This window comes from Cyprinus carpio, chromosome A17 (assembly GCF_018340385.1).
Source record: "Cyprinus carpio isolate SPL01 chromosome A17, ASM1834038v1, whole genome shotgun sequence".
Taxonomy (NCBI): Eukaryota; Metazoa; Chordata; class Actinopteri; order Cypriniformes; family Cyprinidae; genus Cyprinus; species Cyprinus carpio.
Genome location: NC_056588.1, coordinates 23,563,118 through 23,587,839, shown reverse-complemented (window position 1 = coordinate 23,587,839; position 24,722 = coordinate 23,563,118). Strand labels below are relative to the sequence as shown.

At 34.6% G+C, this 24,722-nt stretch overlaps 1 protein-coding gene across 3 annotated transcripts in view; it reads right to left on the bottom strand.

The window, feature by feature from the left end:
* LOC109108519 (SR-related and CTD-associated factor 8-like) overlaps positions 1 to 24,722 on the bottom strand; it is a 44,409-nt gene extending 19,687 nt beyond the window's left edge. The window contains exons 1-3 of one of the 3 annotated variants that reach the window (XM_042774448.1): positions 24,497 to 24,722; positions 22,918 to 23,001; positions 17,202 to 17,296 (exon numbers count right to left, since the gene is read on the bottom strand). Coding sequence is in view for 1 of the 3 variants with exons in the window: in XM_042774447.1 (XP_042630381.1) it covers positions 22,918 to 23,001; positions 24,497 to 24,526 (114 nt within the window). In the remaining 2 variants the exon portion in view is untranslated. Of the gene's footprint in view, positions 1 to 17,201; positions 17,297 to 22,917; positions 23,002 to 24,496 lie in introns of those variants that run through there. The other 2 variants (XM_042774447.1, XM_042774449.1) reach the window with 2 other exon arrangements.

The window sequence follows — 24,722 nt, the reverse complement described above, 5'->3', positions numbered from 1 at the left end:
TGTAATTTTCCCGCTTATCATGCAGCCACTTGTCTGATAAGTAAAAATTGAACGCAAAATATTAATCTGACATATTTTAATGACCTCAATATGACTCACAGTACCCAGCGCTCTGTTATCAGTTGAAGCAGTTGTGGTTGTATCAATAACAGACCACTAGATGCCGCGATTGAATAATTAAGAGTGGTACTGCAGGGAGCCATGTAGAAATATAAATGAACTAGGCATGGCTCTGCTCCAAGCATGAAAGTTACAAGATAGTGAAAGGACTTCCAGTGCCAGGTAGACGTAAAGCAGATTATGAATATACTTAAGATTCACAAACACCAAAACAACGTGTCTACACCAGACAAAAGCAGATGTGCTATTGTGGATGTGGTGTGGCGCGACGCAAGACAAATCCATGACAGTAAACTGATGCCCCATTTATTTCTGTCAAACTCCAGTGCTCTGACACAAAGGACCATTTCAAATGTCCATAAGAGAATTGTGACAAAACAGTTTCCTCAAAAATATTGAGCAGCACATCAGCATATTAGTACATAGACTGGAGTAATGATGCTGAAAATTCAGCTTTGATCACGGGAATATAGCAACCTGTACATGTTAAAACATTCAAACAGATAATGTAAATTGAAAATTTCACAATATTACAGTCTAAGAGACTTTTTGACTAAATAAATGTAGCCTTGTTGAGCATAAGAGACTTTAAAAAAAATAAACTAAACAAACACAAAAATTTTTACAAAAACTAACTAAAACAGACAGACACGTTAAAAAAAGTTTGGGAACCACTGACCTACTCAAACACACAATTTGTTATTTTATTTAATTCATACAGGCTGGCACGTTTGCACTTTTTGAGAAAAACAATGACACAATAAAAAATACTTTTCAGGTCTTTGTCCAATCCCGCACTTTTTCTTGTTATACAAGGTAAAAATATTTTGCCTGTAATTTTTTCTCATATCACAATATAATATCGATAATGATCGCGATATAATTTTCCTCTATAAAACGATATAAAGATTTTGATAAATGCTCGATATAATGTTTATGCACCAAAAGCAGAATGAAACAGCGCGACTCATTTGAAGCGCGACACACAAACCGTTTATCTGCTCGGATCAAAGTACAAATGGACACGCGGCGCAAGCTCTACTTTTTTATATACTATTACCAGTCACCTGATACTATAAGCAGCGCTGTGAGATCGAGTGTGAAGCGCTTGAAACTCAGCGAAGAACACAAATGACTCGGTGATTTAAACTAGTTAAAGCCAGATGAAAGCACTGACAAACAGCAAAAACACTGTGCGCAACGAGACAGTCAGAAGGGTTTTCAAACTACAAATCACCATCAGTTACAATGGATTTACTGTGGCACTGTGGAATTGCCTATCCCTGCTGTAGGGTGTCCTATTTATCATTTTAGATTTCAGAAGGGTGCTCATGAAATATGGATATTTTTCCCGACCGTTATGCACCCCCCCATATACTAGGGCGTGGGGGGGGGGGGGGGTGGATTGATGCAGCATAGTATTGCGATATTTTTATTTGCAATACTGTATTGATACACGGACGCCAGTATCGATCTTTTATTATACTATTTGATAGAATAATAACATCAATTTCTTTACAGCCCACTAGATGGTGGTTTTGAGTTTTTTTTCTGGTGAGGTCAGCTGGGTCACCTTCTGCATGCAGTAAGTTAGTAAAATAAAGATGGCGGCATCATAGAAAGCTATCAGGAAAGCCCCGTCCACATTTAAATTGGATGTAAGACTATGTTTTATTTAATTTAAATTGAACAGTAATTTACTTTCGAATGCCCCAATTGCTGAAGGGTCTGCACTAACACTGCACGATTAATCAAATGCGATTGTCATGAGTGTGATTCTCAGTGAACTACGTCTGTGTAGTAAATGCTGTTCCATCTGAAAGCATGTGCATTTTTGAAAGCGCCACTTTAATAACGTTTAAAACTCCAAACTCACTTCAAACATCAGTCAAGTGTTTTAAATAAATCCTTCTTTGAGATGACATGGCTTCTTACACAGAATAAGGCACACAACATATTTCATAGTATTCTTTGAAAGCAGTGATAAAAGGCTATGTTGATTAGCATTGCATTATTGTATACTTTATTATAATAAGGAGAAACTCAGATAAACCATATATTGTCATAGTCGTGTGTTTATTAGTCACTGAATCAATGAAAGCAGTTAAATCCTCTGTTTATCCTCAGCTCCAGGCATTTCCTGGGTTTCTTTGGGCACATTTGGGAGTTTCAGCGCAAGAGCGCCCTCTGGCCGATTTACTAGATTAAAATCCACATTTCAAAAAAAATTAAACAATTAAATTAAACAAAATTTAAAATTCAATTTTAAAAAAATTTAAGCTGCATTGTTCAAAATACGTGTAGTAGCACAGAAGAAGGTTAAGCTGCATTGTTCAAAATACGTGTAGTAGCACAGAAGTGCATACTTGTTTACATTTAATTATGGTGGACTAGATTAGACTGTAATACAAAATTGAGTTTGCCAGGTGAATACAACATTTATGACAGGTTTTCATGAAAGTGTTGGTCTGTTTGTCTGCTTGACAATCCCATTTTGCACTGCAGCAATAAAACTGAAGTAAGATTAACAAACTGAGAAATGTTTATTTTTAGTTAAAACAGATGTTGCCAAAGTTTTCGTTTGGAGACATAATTTGAAGTTGGAAAAAGGTAATAAATTACAATATATCGCAGAATACCGCAATATATTTAAAATCGCAATAATACTGTATCATGACAAGTATCATGACAATATTGTATCGTGAGGCCTCTGATGATTCCCACCTCTACTCTACACGCACTTCTGTCGAGGCCACACTGAGGCGAGCTCCACAGCAGACTTCTACCCAACAGTCAAAGCGCCATTACGTCACGAAAATGTTACTCAGAGGAAGACGGCGAGGGTTTAGGGTGCGATTAGGGACAGGTCCTGACTGTCTTTATGAATGGGTAATTGAATTATTGACTCACTAGATTTATTTAAAAATGCCCGTTCATTCAAAAATGAAACACCGCTGTGTTTGTTTGGAGATGCGCAGCGGCTCAGCTGTGACTTTGTTTGAAGCTATTTTCATTGAAGAGATCAGGCTTTAGTCAAACAATGCAAGTCACTAATAATAACTTCTTTATTGAACTGTTGTATTAAATCAACATTACATTGCAAACTCCCTTAATAATAATTAAAAGCTGGCCCTCTGCTTAGTTCATCGCAATCTCACAAAGTACCATTACAATCAACAAAGCTCCCTACACTGCACAATGAAACCTCTTATTTACATTGTGTCTACACTGTTATAATGAGAGGATTCATGAGCTTGCAGGACTCAACCAGGGCTCTCAAGTTATATCAAAAGTTTGGAGTGGGGGAGGAGCCACTCAAATATTTGCAGCAGTGACCCCGCCCAATTCTCTCAAGTTTTTGCTAGCAGTTTAATTTTACCTATTGTTTATAATTGACCAGCACAAATAGAAATTATAACAATTGGTAAATCTGCTAAAAGACAAATTCATCCAAATAAAATTGTTTTATACATCTCAAAAATACAAATATATCAAAAAATAAATAAATTGACTCCAAACGAGCCAACTGAACAGCACCGCTCAATGTACATACTGTACCCAGGGTTTCCCACACACTGAGTTATTTGTGGCGGGCCGCCACAATATCAAAACTGACCACCACAAATAGATTTTCCAAAAGGCTTTGACTTAACTGAATAAACGTGAGCACTGCAAGTTTCAAAATCAAAAACCAGAGTGGGTGTTTTTTTATCACTGTATTTCAGAAATAAACCGACTGTATTTAGAAAATGTTTGATTTCATTTATTTCATTTTGCATGTAATTCTTGATAAGGCAGCGTTTGTGAGCTCAGTGCTGCTTTGCCGCCGTTACAGGAAAAACCTCTATCTCTCCCGCTCCTAAAGCACGTCCTGCTGGCAGAAAATGAATTTGCATATATATATTTATATGAATTATGAATGCATATATATTATATATTATATATATATTTATATATGGGGCGGGGGAGTGCCGCCACAAATAGAGTGTAAGGCTGTGGGAAACACTGCTGTACCCATACAGAAGGATTGCAGAACTTCCCCTGAACATGTATGTCAAGATGTGTGTATGTGTGGATTGCTAAAAGTACATTTCAGCTTATGAATGGTGTTTTGTGTTGTAAGTGTTTGTTGCACATTTTGATTCCTTGATGACAGGGGTGGGGGACTCCCACTTAAAGCACTGTGGCTCAAGGCCAGCCATTTTCACTGTACTGATGGATGATAGTGTTCTGTCCAAACTGTTCCTAGTTTTGGTTTTGTTCAAACCCACCACGGAAAGCACTCTCTCTGCATCTGCATTCGATTGGGGAAGCCATAGTGCTTTAAGTGGGAGTCCCTACCCCTGCCATCAAGACATCAACATGTGCAACAAACACTTACAACTGAAAAAAAAAAAAACATTCATAAGCTGAAATGTGTACTCTCTCTATCTCGGTCTCTCTCACACACAGGCTGACATGCATGCTAAGGGCAAGTTCTGCAATCCTAGTGTATGTGTACAGTATGTACATTGAGCAGTGCTGATCAATTGGCTTGTTTGGGGCCAAATTTATTTTTATTTTTGAAACATTTGTATTTTTGAAATATATAAAAAACAATTTATTTTATTTGGATGAATCTGTCTGTCTTTTATCATATTGACCAATTATTATATCATCTCTTGTACTATCCTTAGTTTTAGGCAGCCAAAACTAAGTTAAATAACCCGGAAACAACCATATTCTAATTTCTGATTGGCTGGTATGTGGCATTTAACTCTGCAGAGTTCACAGCTGTCATTTGTTATAGAGAGAACTTCCCCCTGTATGGCTGCGCCTCGTCCATTAATTGTATATAGCGGGACACGTTATCTCTTACTTCTCAGCGTGAGAAATACAAGGTGTGCCATGTGAGTGTGTGAACTGGTTGAAATGCCTGTGTTTCATAGTGAATGCGTGAGACTTGAGAGACCTGACTCAAGACCGGAAAAAAAAAAAAAAAAACACTGGTGTTTTGAGCAGTGAATGGATTCTGATTAACCTTATGTTTAAGGAATCAACATATATGTCTGAGCTTCATTACTCAATGCTGCAAAAACACATTGTAAGTAGAAACCTTTGACGCTCCCCTGAGCTAAAACACAAATAGCCTTTGCTGAATGGGTCAGTCACACTGGTGCTCCTAAATATTTTTTCATAGTTGCATCCAATAGTTTTCAGTCGCAAATTGAACTTCTGCTTTAAAAAGCATAATTTTTTTAGATTGCAATGTTACAATGTTAGAATGTAATGTGATTTTAACTTCACTGAATAAACATGAGCTCTGCACATTTCAAAGTCAAAACACTGCCTGGGTGTTTTTATATGAATGTATTTTTGAAGGGAACTGACTGTCTTTAGAAAAGTTTCAATGTCATATTGATTTCCTCTTTCCTATAATGCCTGATAAAGTAGCATTTATGAGCTAAACCCTGCTTTGTGTACAGCTGTTACCAGGGAAACCACTATTTCTGCTGCTCCTAAAGTGCCTCCTGCTGGCAGAGTATGAATGAGCATTTTCAATCAGCCAGTCTGCTGTTTTATATATTTCCCCTGGGGGAAGTGCCACCACACAGAGTGGAAGTCTGTGGGAAACACTGTAGTAGCATTCACTATATTTGTTTTCATACCCTTTAATATGAATACAATTTTTTTTTAAATAAATAATACAAATGTAGAAAATACCAAGATATATACTGTACATCACAGATTAGCCACAAATACAGAGGTATGATTTTCTGGCCATATCGCCCAGCCCTACATCATATCTGCACTTTGTTTAATGAGGATGACAATGCATTCATAAGCTCGTTAGAAACGTGTGTGATTGGTTATAATGCTTAATGCTATAAATAGCGTATAAAAAATCTGATGCAACTTAAGCAAATCTACTGAACGTAAGGCCGCAATTGATACTTTTTAGTTAATTCGCATTTCACTTTAATCAGCCATAACAGATCCATCTTAATTGTGCAGGGAAATTTTTTTACTCCCTTATCTTGAATTTGGGGGTATCTGTGTTTTCGGTGGCATTTTTGCATCAAACTCCTGTTAATGTCCAACCGCTCAATATGCTGTAACAATTATCAATTTAAATGTTTATATAATAAAGACTATTTCAAAGCACATTCACAGTAATAAACAGGAAAATAATCTATGCAAACTTAAAAAAAAAAAAAAAAAAAAAGACATCTCCCTGAATGCACAATCTTTTGCAGAAGACAAATGCTTAAATCCTTATGAACTCTGGTGCAGTTTGACTAAACTAGGAATGTCACAAAGACATCTAAACGAACAAAAAACATTTTCTTCTCATCATAGGAGCTATGTTACAAAGTACATTTCGCTACAGGTGTCGCTTTTCTTGCATCACAAGGCTCGAAATTGTGACCATTTAAGTCGCATATGCTCCCTAAATTTAATGTGTTCACCTCAAAATATATTTGGGAGCATTTGTGCGAGTGCAAATATTGCTGAGGTGCGACCCGTTTTCATTTCTCTACAAAACTTTGGCTAATTACTGCACAGTATGTGCCTGCTGTGAGCTCATACAGTGACCGGTCCACTGCTCTATCACATAATCAATTAAACTTCATCTTTACGTTCTTATGTTTAAAGCAGATTTTAGGCTGGTTAATATTAGCTGTCAATCACTCCCTTTCACTGCACTTCATTATCACGTGACAGGGAGCTAACTAGCAAAGAAAATGTAAAGAGATGAGGAGAGAAGATGAAAAGAACTTTGTTAAACAGGGCTCTCGACATTAACAGTTGAGTTTTTATATTTATAAAATATGATACAGTTAAGTAATATTACACTACCAAGAATGCCGTTTTCCCGAATATCCTGAATAAAACCATCAACACTAAAAATGTGACAATGATTCCATACAACAGTTCAGTAAACTGTAATAAGTAGTTCAAATTAAATCAATTACATTTTAAACGCAATATTATCTGTTTTTGTTCTGTTTCAGCAGCGAAAATAGTTCCAAAAAAGGTCACAACAGAACTATGGTGCATTTCATAAGAAAACAATCGTGTTTCATTACTGAATGATTCAGCGTTTTGAATGAATAGGTTGAGTCAAAGATTCAATGACCCATTCATAAACAGCTGCCTCTTTCTTGAATGAATCATCCGTATGAACAAATTGTTTGAATGACTCAATGATTCACTCATTAAGACGGACACTTGCCGCCAACCTACTGGTGGTTTAGTTTAATGTTTAAAAGTATCATTATAAATATAATTCTTTCCTACATTTATTATATATATATATATATATATATATATATATATATATCTATATCTATATATATATATATATATATACACATATATATACACACACACACACACACACATACAACATATACAAATTTAAGAATTTAAAATAAAAGATGAAGCACACATTTAATAAGATTAGAGAAAAAAAAATGGCCTTTATAAAAGGTAAAAAAAAAAATGTCCTGGGGTAATTATTACAAATATGCATATTTAAATGTCAAAGCTAATAGAACACCGATGAGAATATTGCTTCAGAATAAATTATATTTACAACACAAAAATCATATGTATTCCAGAAAAGCGACTTTTACTCAGAAAGTAAATGACAAAGCTTAATGTCATTATATTAACATTTTAGTTGTGGTGTTCCTAAATTTTTGCTGGTGCTCCTAACTTTTTGAAGTTGGGAGCACCAGTGCTACCAAGTAAAAAAGTTAATTTCGAGCCCTGCATCAGACTAGTGTTAATTTCGTTAATGAAGACTATGATGAAAAAGGTTCATTGACAAGCTTTTTTCCCATGACTAAGACGAGACAGTCGAGATGACAATAAGGTCAATAAACGATAACTAAGACTATATCAACATGCAATTTTGTTACATTTTGTTTACATGACTATTATGTGAGCTTTCATGAGTGCGGTTGCCAGATATCAAGAGTTTTAATCCTCAAATCAGAGCTTCACAGTTAATTTGATACTTTTTCTGCTCGGTGTGTTTTGCTTAGTTCATTAAAAATCTAAACCAAAACCACATTCACAATTCCCATTTAGTAATCAGATCATCACAAAAATCAAACAAGCTGGACTTTAGCAATCTAAATGAAAACGTCATTCAGCAGGTCAGTGTTGTCATGAGATCTTGACTATATTGTTTGCGATTGTGATCACTGAATAAACACAACCGCTGCTGTTTGAATAGAGAAATGGACTATTGCAATTTTGGAATTAGTGGAATTACTAGGAATTTCACTGTTATAACATTTTTCGTTTAGCGGTTTTCATTTGAGTTAAAATACACCAATGTATGTATTCACATTCTACTGATTTGTGCTTACTGGTAAAAGTGCAATACCTGAAATGCAAAAGTAAATTTCTCAAATGACAACAATCATTGCGATTATAATTTTGAGAAATTTTTTTTTTTTTTATCAGTTTAACCATTATACAGAATGATGAAAATTATGATTTCATTACTAAAAACCAAACTAAAATGCTCATACATTTCATTGAATAAACAAAAACAGGACAAGTTTGTCTAAATATGATAACCAAAATGTACATTTGAGTAAGACTAAGGCAAAATTAAAAACGGCTGGCAAATTTAATACTGCTGTACGGTTAATTAATAATACTCTTATTGCTAAAATGTTAAGTTTTCATTGACTAAAACTAGACTAAAATGTTGAGACTTTTAGTCGACTAAAACTAAACAGGAGAAGGTTGACTAAATATGATGAAAACTAAAAAGGACATTTTAGCAAGGGACTAAGACTAAGACTAAATTGAAAATAGCTGACAAAATTAACACATTAGACGAATTCACATGTTGACATCTAGAAATTACGGTAATAACTGAACTATAAGTGTGCACACACCCTAAGAGCGGTTATTAACACTTGAGGAAAATAAAAAAAAAGATATTCACTCATTCCATTTCAAATAAAAGCACACATAATTACATCACTATATTATTGAAATACACTGCTCTCAATAGTGTGGGCAGCTTAGTGATGTTTGCTAAAAGTACCCATGCTGTGGTATTGGCCCATTATGGACATTTAAACACACAAAAAAAATATACCTCGGTAAAATTTGTATTCTAATATCTTAAACGATGTCTAAAAAAAGATATCCAACATCCTAAACTGCCCTAATATCTTAAACTGTGTCTAAAACAGATAATCTAAATTTGATTCTAAATCTCAATATTTCAAATCACAATCATAATATCTGTCTGTTTATTGACTGAAAAATGCTGCCCTATTCACTCTAACCTTCTGACTGAAAAGGTTTTGCAATATGTTTAGAGATAACCTGTGAGTTGTCGATCTCAATTCATCCTAAATCCAACTAAAAATGGGACACTGGTAAGTTCATTTTAGCGGATGGGCATTTAAAAGAGACACACTTTTGAAATAAATGAGACCCTTCCCAGAGAGTTTTATTTTGCTGATGAGCTTAAGTGTGCAAGACTGTTTGTCTGAGGCTATATGCTTCTTTTTACTCTATAAATTATATATATAAAAAGTTTAGTAAAGTATATGCAGAGTAATATAAAGTATATGTATAGTAATGTTGCTTCTATCAATAGATATATAGATAGATACATATATGTAGCACCGTGGTCTTGTGAGGCACAACATTTTGTTCCTTTGTACATATCCACATATAGCAGATTGACAATAAAGCTCACTTGAACTTGAACTATGTATTACAGGCAATGTAGTAAATTTTCAGTTTCTTATACAAATTGTTTTGCTTCATAAAACCTCAATATATATTGTCAGAAGCAAAATGACAGCAACCGTTGACTTGAATATTATGCTCCCAAGGACCATGGGTTCACATATAAATAGTATTCTACTGAAGAAAATGTCACCTATATATTGGCCCGAGGGTGAGTAAATTAAGAGCAAATTTAAATTTTTGGTTGAATTATTCCTTTAACAACGATTAACTCTTAAATACGGAGCGAGGATCACATCACATCACAAGTCCAAGAGATGTTACATATAAGCATTTTGTAGATGATAATGGCTAGAAGATTCCTGTGTAATAAAAGGTTATATCAGCCATTTATTTGGTTGACTATCTGTTAGTGATCCTATTGGAAGTCTTAACTTTTGTCTATGTATTCCTAAGTCTCATCGAGGATCTGGTGGAAAATTATTAGTCATTTGTCTGAATGACTAGTCAGTGTTAATGAAACGGTTATTATGAAAGTGTAGTTTGGCACAACCCTAAGCCAAACAGTCCACTCACCCAAGTACAAGGTGAGATTTAAACATTCACTGAAACAATTGACACAAGATAAACATTTTCTAGTTCATCAGGACATGGTGGTTTGGTTGGGCTCTTGTGGGACGGGTCCTCAAATTCAAGCAAACCATTCATAGATTCCGGAAAGGAAACAAGTGCAAAACTGCACCTACAGTCTTAATTTCATGACATGCCACAGATCTTTGCTAAAAACATAAACATATCACACTTGCTATGTAAGTCTATGCAGTCCATGCAGATCATGGGACTGCCTCTTTACAGGGTGCATTGATCCTCAATGTATTGTTCATTATTTTGTTACTGAAGTCATAACGTTACTTCAAATGAAGGATTATCGCATGGCAATGTAGCATGCAGAAATTCCATTTGGAACTATGGACCAGTTGCATAAACTGCTTGGACTTATCTTAAAAAGTTTTATTAACAGGGGTGCACATAGGTTTTTCGGTCTGGTTCCCATGAGAGCACCTGGTGATTTGGTTTGGTACTCACACTGCTCATAGTCTGACTCATTAAATATAACTAACACACACACACACACACACACACATATAATAAAATAAATAAAATGAAATAATCAAGGTGATAATTTGCTTATATTTAAAAATAAATTGAGTATAAAATAAAAACAGTTATTTTATAGTACACTTAAAAAATACAATGGTAATATTAACTTTTTTTTAAATCAATTTTCAAACCTAAAATTAGTAAGCTTTTATTTTGCCGGGTTCCCGGCAAGGTAGTATATGCGCTGCTGAGTGAAGAACTTGGATTGAAGATGAAGAAATGTCAGTTTTGCATTTTGCTCTGAAACAGGCAATACACAGCCTAGATTTTTGCTTTTAGTTTGAGTGGAAATCTTATAAAGTATTACAGTTAGTCGATCTAAAACAGTGCATTAACAGCTTTCAAAATAAGTTCGCAAATGAGCGGTCTGAACATATTTAAGCATCGCATGTTTTATTTTGGTCATGCATGTGCACCTGTGCACCCCTGACTATAAAGATAACTATATTACACACCAGTGGAGGATATCGTCTGTTTATTCTAAGCGCAAATTATAATGCTAATGTTTTTATCGGCCATTATCTGGAGAAAAAATTGCTCTGAAATGGATTCCAGCAATATCGTTTCTCTGTACTTTATCGCTATAGCTGTGGTGTGGACTCTGCTATTCTTAAATATTGAGAACGATTTTTAGAACTATATCTGTATTATTATCTACCAAAGTTTTGATGGTCTTTCAATAAAGGGACATAAATCTCTCAGGTTTCATTAAAAATCTCTTCATTTGTTTTTTGGAAAATGAACGAAAGTCTTATTTATGGGTTTGGAATGACATGATGGTGAGTACTGAAGACAATTTTAATTTTTGGGTGCACTACCCCATTAAGACCCTGCAACAAATCATCCAAACAAGGCGAGTGGTATCACATATATTTACAAAATTTACAAACAATTAAAATGCATACGCTAGTATTATAATTGCAACATTGCTGTCGGTTTCCTTTTCTATTCTAATGACAACCACTAAACATCACCTAACACTACAGTGGCTATGTTTACATGCACACTTTTTGGTTCAATCGGACTGAATTCATTACGATTGATAAATTGGATTTGAATGTGTTTACATGAACGCTAAATAAAATGAAAAAAAGTGAAAGTGACATATAGATAATAGCAAGTTTCTCACTGTTTGCACATAAAAACCACTCTCCTACATGTTTTCTTTATTTGTTTTTAACAGCAGATTTAATATTTACCTATTTATGGATAAATATACATATAAACAGCTGTGCTGCTCATATTTATCACACGAAAAAAAAAAAGCCCCTCCCCGCGCCCAAACCGGGTTGCCTGTGGATGAGTATGCAAAACAAGGTTGTCCTTCTCCACTTCACAGTTGCCGAGTGAAAGGAGAGTTTTATAATGACAAGTCATGCATTTACACAACACTTTATTCAAAAGGAAGAGCTGCTCTTCCGTGCATCATACGTCATTACTGCATCATTGCACATGCACAGTCCTTTCAGTTTCGTGGTTCAATCCGATCGAATAAACCACCCCCTTCAATCCGATCGAAATTTCATTCTGATCGAGCTAAATCGGATCGATTAAGGTGTTTTTATGGCCGTTTTTCAATCCGATTGAGCCGTCAATCCGATAACAAACTAATTATTTGGGTGCATGTAAACATAGCCAGTGTCAGTGGCAAAAGTAAAAAGATTAAAGATAATATAGTAACATCCATACCACCAGAAAGTCTTATAACTGTTGACATGGTGTTATTTAACAAAAGCATTCAAATCTCGAGTTCATCCATCAAATCTTAAAAGATTTCTCAAATGAACGAGGCGTGAAACTGTATTTAGCACTCCAACATCACGCACAACCACATTCTACTGCTGTGTGAATGTGGCCCATTTGAAAACAGTGGAATATTTTACTCCAACCAAGTAGCATCTAGTCACTCTTTGCAAGCCTTTACTGAGATTTAAGCAGAAAATAAGATAATCCCATTGTTTCCCACATGATTTTGTGAGACTATGGTGGGTGGACATCAGACTAGAGCCACTCTCCTTATAAGAAACTTTTGTACATTTAAAGTTAGATTAGGGCTGTTAGATATAACATTTTTTGATCGTGGATGATTAAAATGTCTCCACGATCTGCTTTAGAAGAAATATTGTAGTATCGTGCTACAGTGCACATTCTATCAGTTGCAGTTCTGGCACCTCCTTCTCAATATACTGTACAATGCCACACATTCACATCAAATGTTAACTCAGCAGTAAAGTTACTCACGGGACACTGCACTTTGCAATCACAAAAGTACATTTTTTGCATGTACTTTAAAGTCTTGCCAGGTAAACATTTAATTGTTTGTTTGTTTATTAAGTTTTTTACGCCACGTTAGCATCATGGCTATTTACATGGCAAAAATTTCAGTATCATCCATAAAATTTACATTATATAAAACATTTCTAAACATTTAATTGTTCTAAGCGAGTACACTAAAAAGCCTGTCAAACTGCGCCTGATTGGACCAAGTTATCTTTCGCGTCTGACTGTGCTAATACTGTCAAAAACACAAAGTTTACATATAAACACAGTTGGTTATGTCTAAAGTGTAAGTAAACAGTTGAGAGAAAAACAGATGTGTGCCTGTATGGACGTGACAGAAAGTGTCTTAAAGTGACAGCAGACTAATTGTACTAAAAATGCTGCTGCTTGTCATTAAAGGGATAGTTCACCCAAAAATTTAAATTCTGTCAGTATATACTCACTCTCATGTTGTCCCAAATTTGTATTACTTTCTTTCTTGTGCTGAACACAGAAGAAAATATTTTGAAAAATGTGGGTAACCAAATAGTTCAGTATACCACTGAAGTGTATATAGTGTTTTATTTTTATATTTGTTCTTTCAATTTCTTGAATGCTACTGCTAAATACACCTTCTCTATCTTAATAATAAAGCACTGTTGTATATTATGTGTTTTTTTGCTCTTATTTTTGAATAACAATGATAAAATAATGCCAAAGGTTTTTATCTTCGGCCACTTTAGCCTAAATGTCTGCCATTCTTTATTTTATTTTATATTTTGTTACTGATCTGCTGCACTCTTGAGAACCAACTTAATCGTATTCAGTGACCAAACTGCATTGATCTTTACTTGGAACTTAAAGTGGACTCAAACCTCTTTTTCACTTGTGAGTTTCTCAGTCCACATCAGTTTCACCCTGCTTTCTTAGGAAGCTGAACAATTTGAATTTCTGAATATGACTACTGTAATACAACTGCACTGTAAAAAAAAAAAAAAAAAAGCATCAGTATATTATTTTTACTTTACAGTAGTAAAATTACAATACTTGTCTTAATTTCTTTACTTACAAGAGTTAAAACCTTGCAAGGGTGAAAAACCACAGGAAGATCTTTACATTTCTGTCACAACAGATTTACAAACACTTCTCTTTACAAATCAAGTGAAATGCTGTAATCATCTGTTATCATCTGCTGTCATCAAAAAAAGTTTGAAATTACATGAATATGAAAATCGTAATTGGCAGACAAAATTTCCAAATTCATGTTAAACTCGCAGCACAATCTCAGATGGAGTTTTTGCTGTATTAACTGAACTGATCTGCTCTCTGAACCACCGGATCATGAGCAGCATGAGTATAAACGAGCACACTGCCACCCTTCATTCTAAAACACAAAGCACAACAGACCATATACTTAAACTTACTACATAATTAACTCACAGCCTTTTGCGATTTGATAATTCACTTCTTTCACACTTACTGCACTTGCACCATCAAATACAAACAAAATAATGGCAAAAAGCCTGTCTTGGTGAATATTGAGGTAAACGCAGTTTATGTTGAAAGGTTATGCCTTAAAGCTCCAATATGTAGGAATTTTGTAATAAAATTTCCGAAAATAACTTGCACAGTGTGATATATTTCCTCCAGTTGTGTACTTACAATATCTCAAAAAGTCTCCAAAGATTTTTTATTTCAGAGAAATTCCGATTTTAAAATAACTGGCCGTCCCGGAAAAAATATGTCGCCTCTCAGTGACGCAATGTCCGCTCTATACTTTTTTTCCGGTGTAGACCATGTGTTCCTCCACACCGGAATATCACATGGTCAAATGCGGAAGTGGTGGTTATGTTATAGCCGCGCGTATGGTTTGGTTGTCGTTGTTATGGATCACGATAACTCTTTGGCGAGTATTGAAGTGCCAGTAAAACGTAAGTTATATTGCTCTTTGTACTAAGGTAAGGATTTTTATCACGTGTGGGTGACCGAGATTATGGCAGTACAATTAAATACAATCGGATATGTGTTGTTAAAAATATATTTAGTCATTACTTGCAAATGTTAGTTCAAATTTACTTTTAGAACGATTGGTTTGAGCACGTTAAACAACACGCCATTAACCATAAACACGTAACACTGCACAACATTAACCCAACAAATCATTTAACAAAAAGCTGTAAGTTGTAACGGGATAATATAGTATAACATTTCACGTTCCTTGCAGTTCATTAATTATGATGACATAAAATAATACGATCATATATACAGGTAATACAAAAACGAATAAATTACCTCATCCGTGATCATGATTCGTTTATCCAATTTAGATACATTGCTTTGGTGAAAACGCATTAAAAACGACATCTCCCATCGTCACCTGCTTCATAGCGTCATCAAGCTTCGCCTTTGTTATTGTTGGAAATGCGCCCTCTTGTGGTCAATTACAAAAGTCACATACTGGAGCTTTAATTGGGGGGAGGGGGTGTACTGAAACAATTCCATAATTTAATTTCGATTCACAAGCTTGCAATTTGATTTAATTTGATATCGATTCATTTTGATGTGCAATCCAATACAGACAGTACTGTCCAAGGGAAAAAATATCTTTCCAAAGTAATGCTGTAAATTATACAATAAACCTTGTCAAGTTGGCACATTACTATATCGAAGTGATTTGTAAACAAACATTTAAACTGCACACAAGGCAGTTTTTTAAATAATATATTACATGATACGAAAGTATTATAACAACATTTTTATAACAGAATTATGTTTCTACTCCAGTTTGGTGTTTAAATATGAACATTTAAATAGTGAACTTGTTTTCATGATAGATTTATTCATATATACATTACTGAAGAACACGTTAAGTAAAAATATAATTAATATGTAATCTAGTGCATACAGTTAATAAAGTGCTCCTTTCTAGAGTAAATTCTTCCTCTGTAGCACAAAAAATATGAATATACAGCTCTGAGTAATGCTATAATGTAACACATACGATACTCAATTCAAAAGTGTAAAATCTGTTTCTCCAGACTTGTCAGTGTGGTCCATGTTTTTTTGTTTTTTTTGCGCTAATCTTTGTTAATCTCCAGTTTGTGAGTCCCAGTTTATTGTAGTGCAGAACTGTGTTAAACAGACTATAACTGGAAGGAGATTATTGCAGAAAAAATACCAAAAAAACGAAAAAAGAAACAAAACACTCCACAATCCACTATTCTTACAATAACTTTCATAACAACAAAAAAACACAAAAAAAAAAAAAAACAAAAAAACAAAACAAAACAAAAAAACGGAATTTACACACTTACAAATAAGGCCAAATCGAGAAACAACATTCTAATGTAGAATGGTTTAGTACTTGCCTAACACATGCCCTGATAATATTGGCTTCCAATATTAGACTGATACTCAATTTAAATCAGATGTTGATTAATTTAAATGCAAATCCTGGCTGATATAGTAGAATCACAAATATAATGTATCACAAACAGAACAAGATTTTCACATACTACTTCAGTCGCATTCAAAAAGAGGCGATTCTTTAAAGTTGATGTCCATGATGACAACCAACACACCTTTCTCAAAGACATGCCACGCACCAGAACTACATCTTTCACTTGGCTAAATGCAAACTAACAGCTTAAACTATCTAAAACTGAAGTGTCAAATCTCGCAACAAACTCAAGTTAAAGGTACTTTCCAGACAAACTTGTTACACAAAAGTTGTCAACACCAAGACCAGATGCTAAGATTAACAGCTGCGGGAATAAAACTAAGCACTGCCATTCAAAACTCTCTTCAAACGCCATCGGTACACACCCGCAGTGAACCCTGGGGACCGTAAGGGCCCCCCTATAATTTTGCCTGTATTAAAAGAGCGTTTTGAGTCATGTCTTATGCGGCTTCTTCCATCCCTCTTTTTGAAACAGCCCATCTCCTACCTAAGCTGGTTAGGGGTTCCCTTATCTCTTTGAAACTCTCTCTCGCCCCATCCTCCTGCTTCACTTTCAGTGCTTTGGGGGAGCTGGGAGAGCTGCTGAGGGAAGGGGAAAGAGGTGTTATTCACATAAAAACAAACAAGACATTAGGAGTTCATTATACCAAATATGCAACAACGGCAATGTCGCAGTTTGAGTGACAAAGATAATAACTGATACAAACTGACCTGTAATCAGCTTTTGCAATGATTTATACAAAGAATGAGTGGAAAACATCAATAGAACATAGTAAATAAAAGTACTTGAGTGGTCCATTTTATTTTGCATATTACATTATCCAAATCCGTTACTCTTACAGTTACTTTAGAAATCTGACATCTGATTGGTTTCAAGCTGATGGTTTTTATCATTCATGCTTGCCTCCACTTGTCATATCTCTCAAAGGAGAACCATTAAACATACTGAAGCACCAAGTCACCGATGCTAAAACACATTAAGATAAATATTTACTGTGCTTTTGGGTTTACCGCAGACATTACCACAGAAAAAAAAGAGAGAGAGATTTTGAAGCATTTGAAGACTGTGTGACACCGTTTCTACCAGGTATTAAGGCACATTTTCAGTGGTCCAATCAGAAGTGGTCAGCCAAGACACACTGCTGTTTACACTTGTGTTAATTATATTATTTATTTATTTATTGTCTTAGTCCTGTATAAAATGCCCTTTTTATTTCTTTATATTCAGTCAACCTGGTCTGATTTTTGTTTGGTAAAGTCTTAGTTGACTATAAAAGTCCAGAAATGTTAGTCTAGTTTTAGTCAATTAAAACTTTTAGCCATTGCAGCATAATGGTCAAACTAATAATCACAATTATTTTGCTCAAAATTAAAAATGTGATTTTGATCATGATTGTTGTCATCTGAGAAATTAAATCAGACTTTGCACTTTTACCTAGAAGCACACATGGTTTATTTTATCTCTAGTTTCTTGATTTATTACATTATAATAACCAAACACCCTTAACATCACATGTAACAGTTAAACAAGTGAAACTCAAAAGCTTCTCTTAAAAGCAAAAACACTGACATTTTATGATATTATTTCCAATAATTCCAAATTAAATTCATGTCCTTCTATTAAAACAACAAAAAGACTTTGCATTGTGGCACAGAGGTTGCATAAGTGCATTCATTCAGCAACCTCAATCACAAACAACAGTCGAGATCCATGTTTAGATTTATTACCAGTTTGTTAATAGCAGATCGAGTCACAGCAAACAGCGGGAACGACCATGTTAAGGAACATAAATTGGGTGTAAGACTTTCATTTGAGCAAAATATTATTGCAGATCACTAAACTCCAACTTACAAGTTTATCGATATTTTCAGGTCATCACTTCTTTTTCCATAGTGTAAGATAGAGCGTGTGCGAATAGTTGGCAGGTTATGAAGAAAATGTGTCCATTTAAAGGGGATTTAAACTCTTGACATCTGACAACCCCAAGCATGAAAACTCATGGAAGTCTATATCTTTTCTCTTTTTTTCTTTTATTGAAGAGGATATAGAGATTTTTTTTTATTTTTATTTCATTTCATTAAGATCCTTCCCTCTTATTATATAACACCCTAAATTACATTTGCAGGAGGGCCAAGTGTTGCATGAATTACAATCGCTGATTGGAGCAAGGCAGTGCGAACACAAAACGTTTCTACTTTTATTTAACGCTGACCACTTGTGATTGGATTGAAAGGTGGAAACAGGGCCTTTGACTGCATTCAATATCAGTGTGTGGAGCTGGAACAGCATATTTCTTATAAACACCTTCAGCTATAGGTTAACAAAAAGGGAAAAAAAGCACTGAAACCATATTTTCATACATACAGTGCTTGAAACTATACACACAAAACCTGATATACCCCAACATATTACTTCATATGATCTTCATCTTCAAATCAACACTTTATAAATTAGTTTAGTGGCCAAAACAGCTATAAATGCTTTTTTAGATGTTACCTACAATGTTTATGGTCTTATATACTGAAATACATACTGAAATCATTTAGGTGGGTGTGTGAGCTGTGCACTTGCCAACAAAGGTACTGATCCAATACAAAGTATACTTACGTATGTATACACTTGTAATTATGCAGGAAATATTAAACATGGACATATATCTGGTATTAGTATCAGAAATTGATTTCAAATATAAAATCAATATTACAATACAAGCCTTTGTTACTAAACTTCTCTGTTTTATTGAAATTCAAAGTTTACCATGCATCATCTTGGAAATAAAGCTTCATGTCTTTAAGTCTGTACCTCTGAATGATGTTATGATGCATGCATTTTTTACACCCTGTCTGAGCAACATCTATTTCAGACACTTCAAGATTGCACAAATTCTATGGCGTTTTACTAGCATTAATGTTTCCACATGAGTAAAATGTTATCATATGTATGCTTATGTAATTATTAATTTAACCAACGGTTAAATCATTTACTGCTTCAAAAAGCATGCTGTTAAGGAAGTCCTTTAGAAACATTTGCAGTTAACCTTCTGTACGAATAAAAACAATAGAGCAACAATTACAAACAGTGAATAACAGGCGAATGAAGGTATATGCGTATACAATGAATAAATCTTTATTCAGATTCATTATGAGCCCTTGTCAATTGCAATATAAATGTTGAGGATTTTGTCTGTCTGATGTTCACTACTGTAATGAATATGATGCGTAACTTTAATACACAGAGGAAATTTCCGACATTAAAAAAATAATATAAGAAACAAAGGCTCCAAAAACCGGCAGGGCCACTGTATTTTTTAAATGTTAGTATCGTCATTACAGTTCTAACGTAAGTAATGTGAGACGGTTGCTAAAATGTTTGAACACTCGTGCCTTCAAATATACAATACAAAAGCGTCTTTTCTGTCCTGTCACCTTTCTGCGGTGCCCTTTAACGCCACAAAATGTTGTGTAGAAATCGAGCCTTGCACCTGTTTCACACTGGATGTGCAAGCAGAGTGGAGGCTGCGCAGAAGCTGTGCGTATGCAGAGAGGGAGCTGCACGCGCTCATTGTGCTTCCACACTGGCAGCATTTGTCGTGCACACACACACACAACATGCTGTATAGTGTAGTTTGCATGATAAAATTAATCTTAACATTAAGATGTACATATAAACTATAGTTTTAATAATTTAAACAAGCCTTTAAAATTTCAATTTAAAAAAAGTCAAAACGCTTTGAATGTTGCATCTTTGAAGGGAACCGACTGTCTTCAGAAACGTTTTGATGTCATTTCATCTTTCATATAATGCCTGATAAAGTAGAATTTATGAGCGCAACTCTGCTTTGATTACAGCCTTTACCAAGCAAACTGCTATTTCTGCCGCTCCTAATATGCACCTCCTGCTGGCAGATAATTAATTTGAATTTTCAATCAGCCCATCTGCTGTTTTATATTTACATTATATACATATATATTTCCACCGGGTGAAGTACACACAGAGTGTAAGTCTGTGGGAAACACTGGATGTGTTTTCGTGCATTTATTAAGCCTATTTTTCACAGCACTCAATGTCATATGGTGGTTGGGAAACAGAGCCTCTGTATGCGGTGTGAATACTTTAACCTGTTAACCTGTGCTACAAAAAATAAAAAATACACACTGCTTATGTCCTGCTTATGCGTGTGGTGTGAAAACGGCCTTATATAATATTTACAGCATATATCTCTCAGTTGGCATGGTATCGCGATACTACTTGGTATTGTGATACTTCCACTGGTATAGTATCGTAACATGTTTATGGTATCGTGACAACCCTACTAGTTAGGTGATGTTTTCTCAATAAAATCATACAATTTTCTAATAATTCTATAGAATGTATGGGAATAAAAGAGAATACCATTATGGTGGCGCAGTGGCTTCACTTTTATGATATCATGAGCAATCCAGTTCTCTATTATAGATCAGTGGTTATAACACAAATGAAAGACTTTTTGGATCTTTGGATTTTCCCCTTACTTTAAAATGATAAATAAAGTGCCGATAAATAAAAAAAATATCAAATATCGGCCTTCACAATGCAATGGTTACAACACAAGTCAGCTAATTAAAATATACTTTTTTTTCTCTTTGCAGTGGTGCAGCATTGTTATACATTAGTATATATAGTCTTATTTCACATTGAAAAAGAATAAGAAAAAAAAGGACAGAATAAGACGAAAAGTTAATCAGAAGAGCGTGCAGGCAGGCACTTTCTATCTGCAAGCAATATGTTTGTCTCATACTATCAATGAATGGATAAGTACATCATCAAATGGACGCAACTATTTCTGATTCTGTTCATCTTGAAATAACACAAAATACTTACAAAAGACACACAGAAAGCACCCGTCTCATTCAAAAAGATAGAGCGCTTACCAAAAATATTATAATGACTAAATTACATCACTCTTAGTACAATAAAGTACTTTAACATCAGTCAGTTCCATGTGACTGAAATAAATCTAGTGTACGGTTAAAGCGATGAGAGGGTAAGGTAACTATTTTTTGACCAAGAAAAGAAAAGTACATCTCTAATTAAATGCTATTAAAAAATATTTTATTTTTTTAAACCTTTCTTTCATAATATATCCTACATTATTAAAAGCCAAACAATAGTTACTCCAAAGTTTTGAAGCAATAGGAGTTTAAAAATCAATTTTATTTACTTATAAAGCACATATAAGACCCTACATGTTAACTTATCAGGCAGAATGTTCTGCAGGAATAAACACATTACAAACCTCTAAAAATGTGCCAAGGTGGCATTTCATTTTTCATTATTCATTACAAGTAAAGGACTTCTTACATTTATACCCCACTATGTGTTATAAACCCAGTTACAGTTCACAAGTATCATTCCTTGTGTTAAGTGCAGAATGTCAACTAAATATGGTAATGCTGAACATCGCTCTACTGCATTAAACAATACAGGCAATCTGTCCAAAACAACTGACCAATTAAACTCTATGCTTATGAGTATCTTTCAAGCAGTTTAAAAAAAAAACGCTGACGTTCTTTGGACGGCTAAGATCATTCTCTTTTCCCACAGCAGCATACTCAACCATTTTTTCAAACAAGCTTTGTTCATCTGATATACATTTTAAACTACTGTAAATGGAAATCAGTGACAGAGGTTAACCATTCATTGCACACACACCAGATTGATCAATGATGAAATTCACTTTTGTCTATTTTCATTATCAAATGAGTCCCTCTGCAACCTTAGTGTAATCGTTCACACAGACACAGACACATTTAATGTTTATTTACATTAAATTATATCGTAACGTGTTGGTGCTGATAGCCTTGTGGTTACACCGACATGTTGCGCAACTAAGTCTCCAGCGACCTGTGTTTGATTCCCAGCTGTAGTTCTCTGTAGTAATGCAATCTACTAAATGTTCACTCCAGTCAGTTGTATGTCATCCCTTTAAAGGGTTCAACTTGAACAGTGGCATCTTTAATAATTATAATTTATGGCAACATTTTTCTTTTTGTCTGAACTATCCCTTTATTTTTGGAAATTAACAAATGATGCTATTATTGTATTGTGAACTGCTCAAGTCATAATTAAAAATGTTTGGGGGATAAATCTAAGACTACATCATTCCCATAAATGGGAATTTACAAAATGTTGTAATGTTATGTTACCTTGTTATTAAACTTACCTTTATAGCTTTAATTGCTGATTTTGTAATCTGGGTCATCTTTGCTTTGGAGATCGGTGGCTTGTATTCATTCAGTGAGTACAGCTGAAAAAACATAAAATATTGCAATTTAACCATCTTTATAATCCAAGTTATTAATTCATTCTAATGTGATCTGCTGACTGACTTTGTATATATATATATATATATATATATATATTATATATAATATTTTCAGTAATTCACATTTTTAATAAAACAACAATTAACAATAAATACTGCAATCGTGTGCATTAAACTCTCATTCTCCTCTTTTAGACAACTCTCTATGTTAACTCACAAAGGAGATATGATCTATTTTTAAATTTAGGTTATTTTTTGCTTTTTCGCTTAATGTAGGCCTATATTATAGATAAGATAAGAAACTTTATTTTCATTATAATAATACAACAAAGTTTGTTTGGTAGCCTCTCAGAGACCAGCAGCATTAAAGAAATATAAGAATACACTTAATATAATATAATTATACCTTATATATATATATATATATATATATATATATATATATATATATAAAGATTATATATATTTTAAATATAATTTACACAGCTTAACATAAAAAGACGTTTTTAAATTACCATTTCAAATGCAAATAGCTATTTAGCTAAATTACATGATCTCAATTAACTAGCCTACTTCAAATTAAAAGTTAAGTCTGTCATAAAACTGAGATTAAAGCCATTTTACACTCAAAAATTTAGTTTTCAAAAGGGGAAGCGGGAGTTCACAGTGATGCCATAGAAGCAGCATACTGGGTCCCCCAAAGAACCTTTAAGTAAGCAGTTTTTAAAAGAACCATTTTTACTTTGTGCAAAGAATATTAACCCAAAGAACTTTTTGTTCAATTAAAAAGTTCAACGAATGTGCTTCATAGAGCTACTGATGCCAGTAAAGAGCCTTTATCAGATTGTAACGTTAACGTGTGATCACTAGCACGGCTGATCGTCTGCTGCTAACTGTTAGCAACCCAGCTGTAGAAAAAAAAGGCCGTGGCTCAAAGCCTATTAGGACGACCTACAATATTTTAGAGCATTACATGCCTGTTCCGGGGCTGCAGCATTTTTGTGCTGATTCGAAACGCGCCTGTGATCCCGAAAAACGCTGTAAACTTGGAACGGGCCTACGATGCCCTGAACGCTGTCTAGGTAGAGCGCTCACCGCATGAAGCGGAAACATTAGCGCTTATATTAACAGGACTTACAAAAATAGTTAAATATAACCGAGCAATAAAATACTATAGATAAGAAAATATTACTTAAATTACTTTTATCTGCATGACTAGTTGTCGTTAACATGCTGTCCACTCAGGTGACGAACAAAAAAGCCAAGCTTACTACACTAATCTGGGGCACGTAACGTTAGTATTTTACCTTTCGATGTTAAAAGTGCACGCAATGATTCAAACATACCCATCACACTTAAATGTTGCGATTATGTAAGAAATATATGGCCTGCACCGTGAAACCGGCTTGATGACAACAGCGGCCTAACGTTACCCTCGAGTTGATCGTGTCTACATTCATACAAATGAATATCATACCTCGCCGTTAAACGCCTTGACGGCCTCCATTGTGTGGATTTGATACTGTTCTTTGAAACAGATTGAAAACGTTAAGCCTCTTCGTCCTTACGCCGGCCTGACAAATGCATGTCCTGGAGTTAGCGGTGGTCGAGGTGGAGGAGGGCGCTAATATGGCTGACAACGCGAAGACAAACACAGACCGAAGCATCACAATGAGTCGACTCCTCCAGAGAGAGAGATTCAA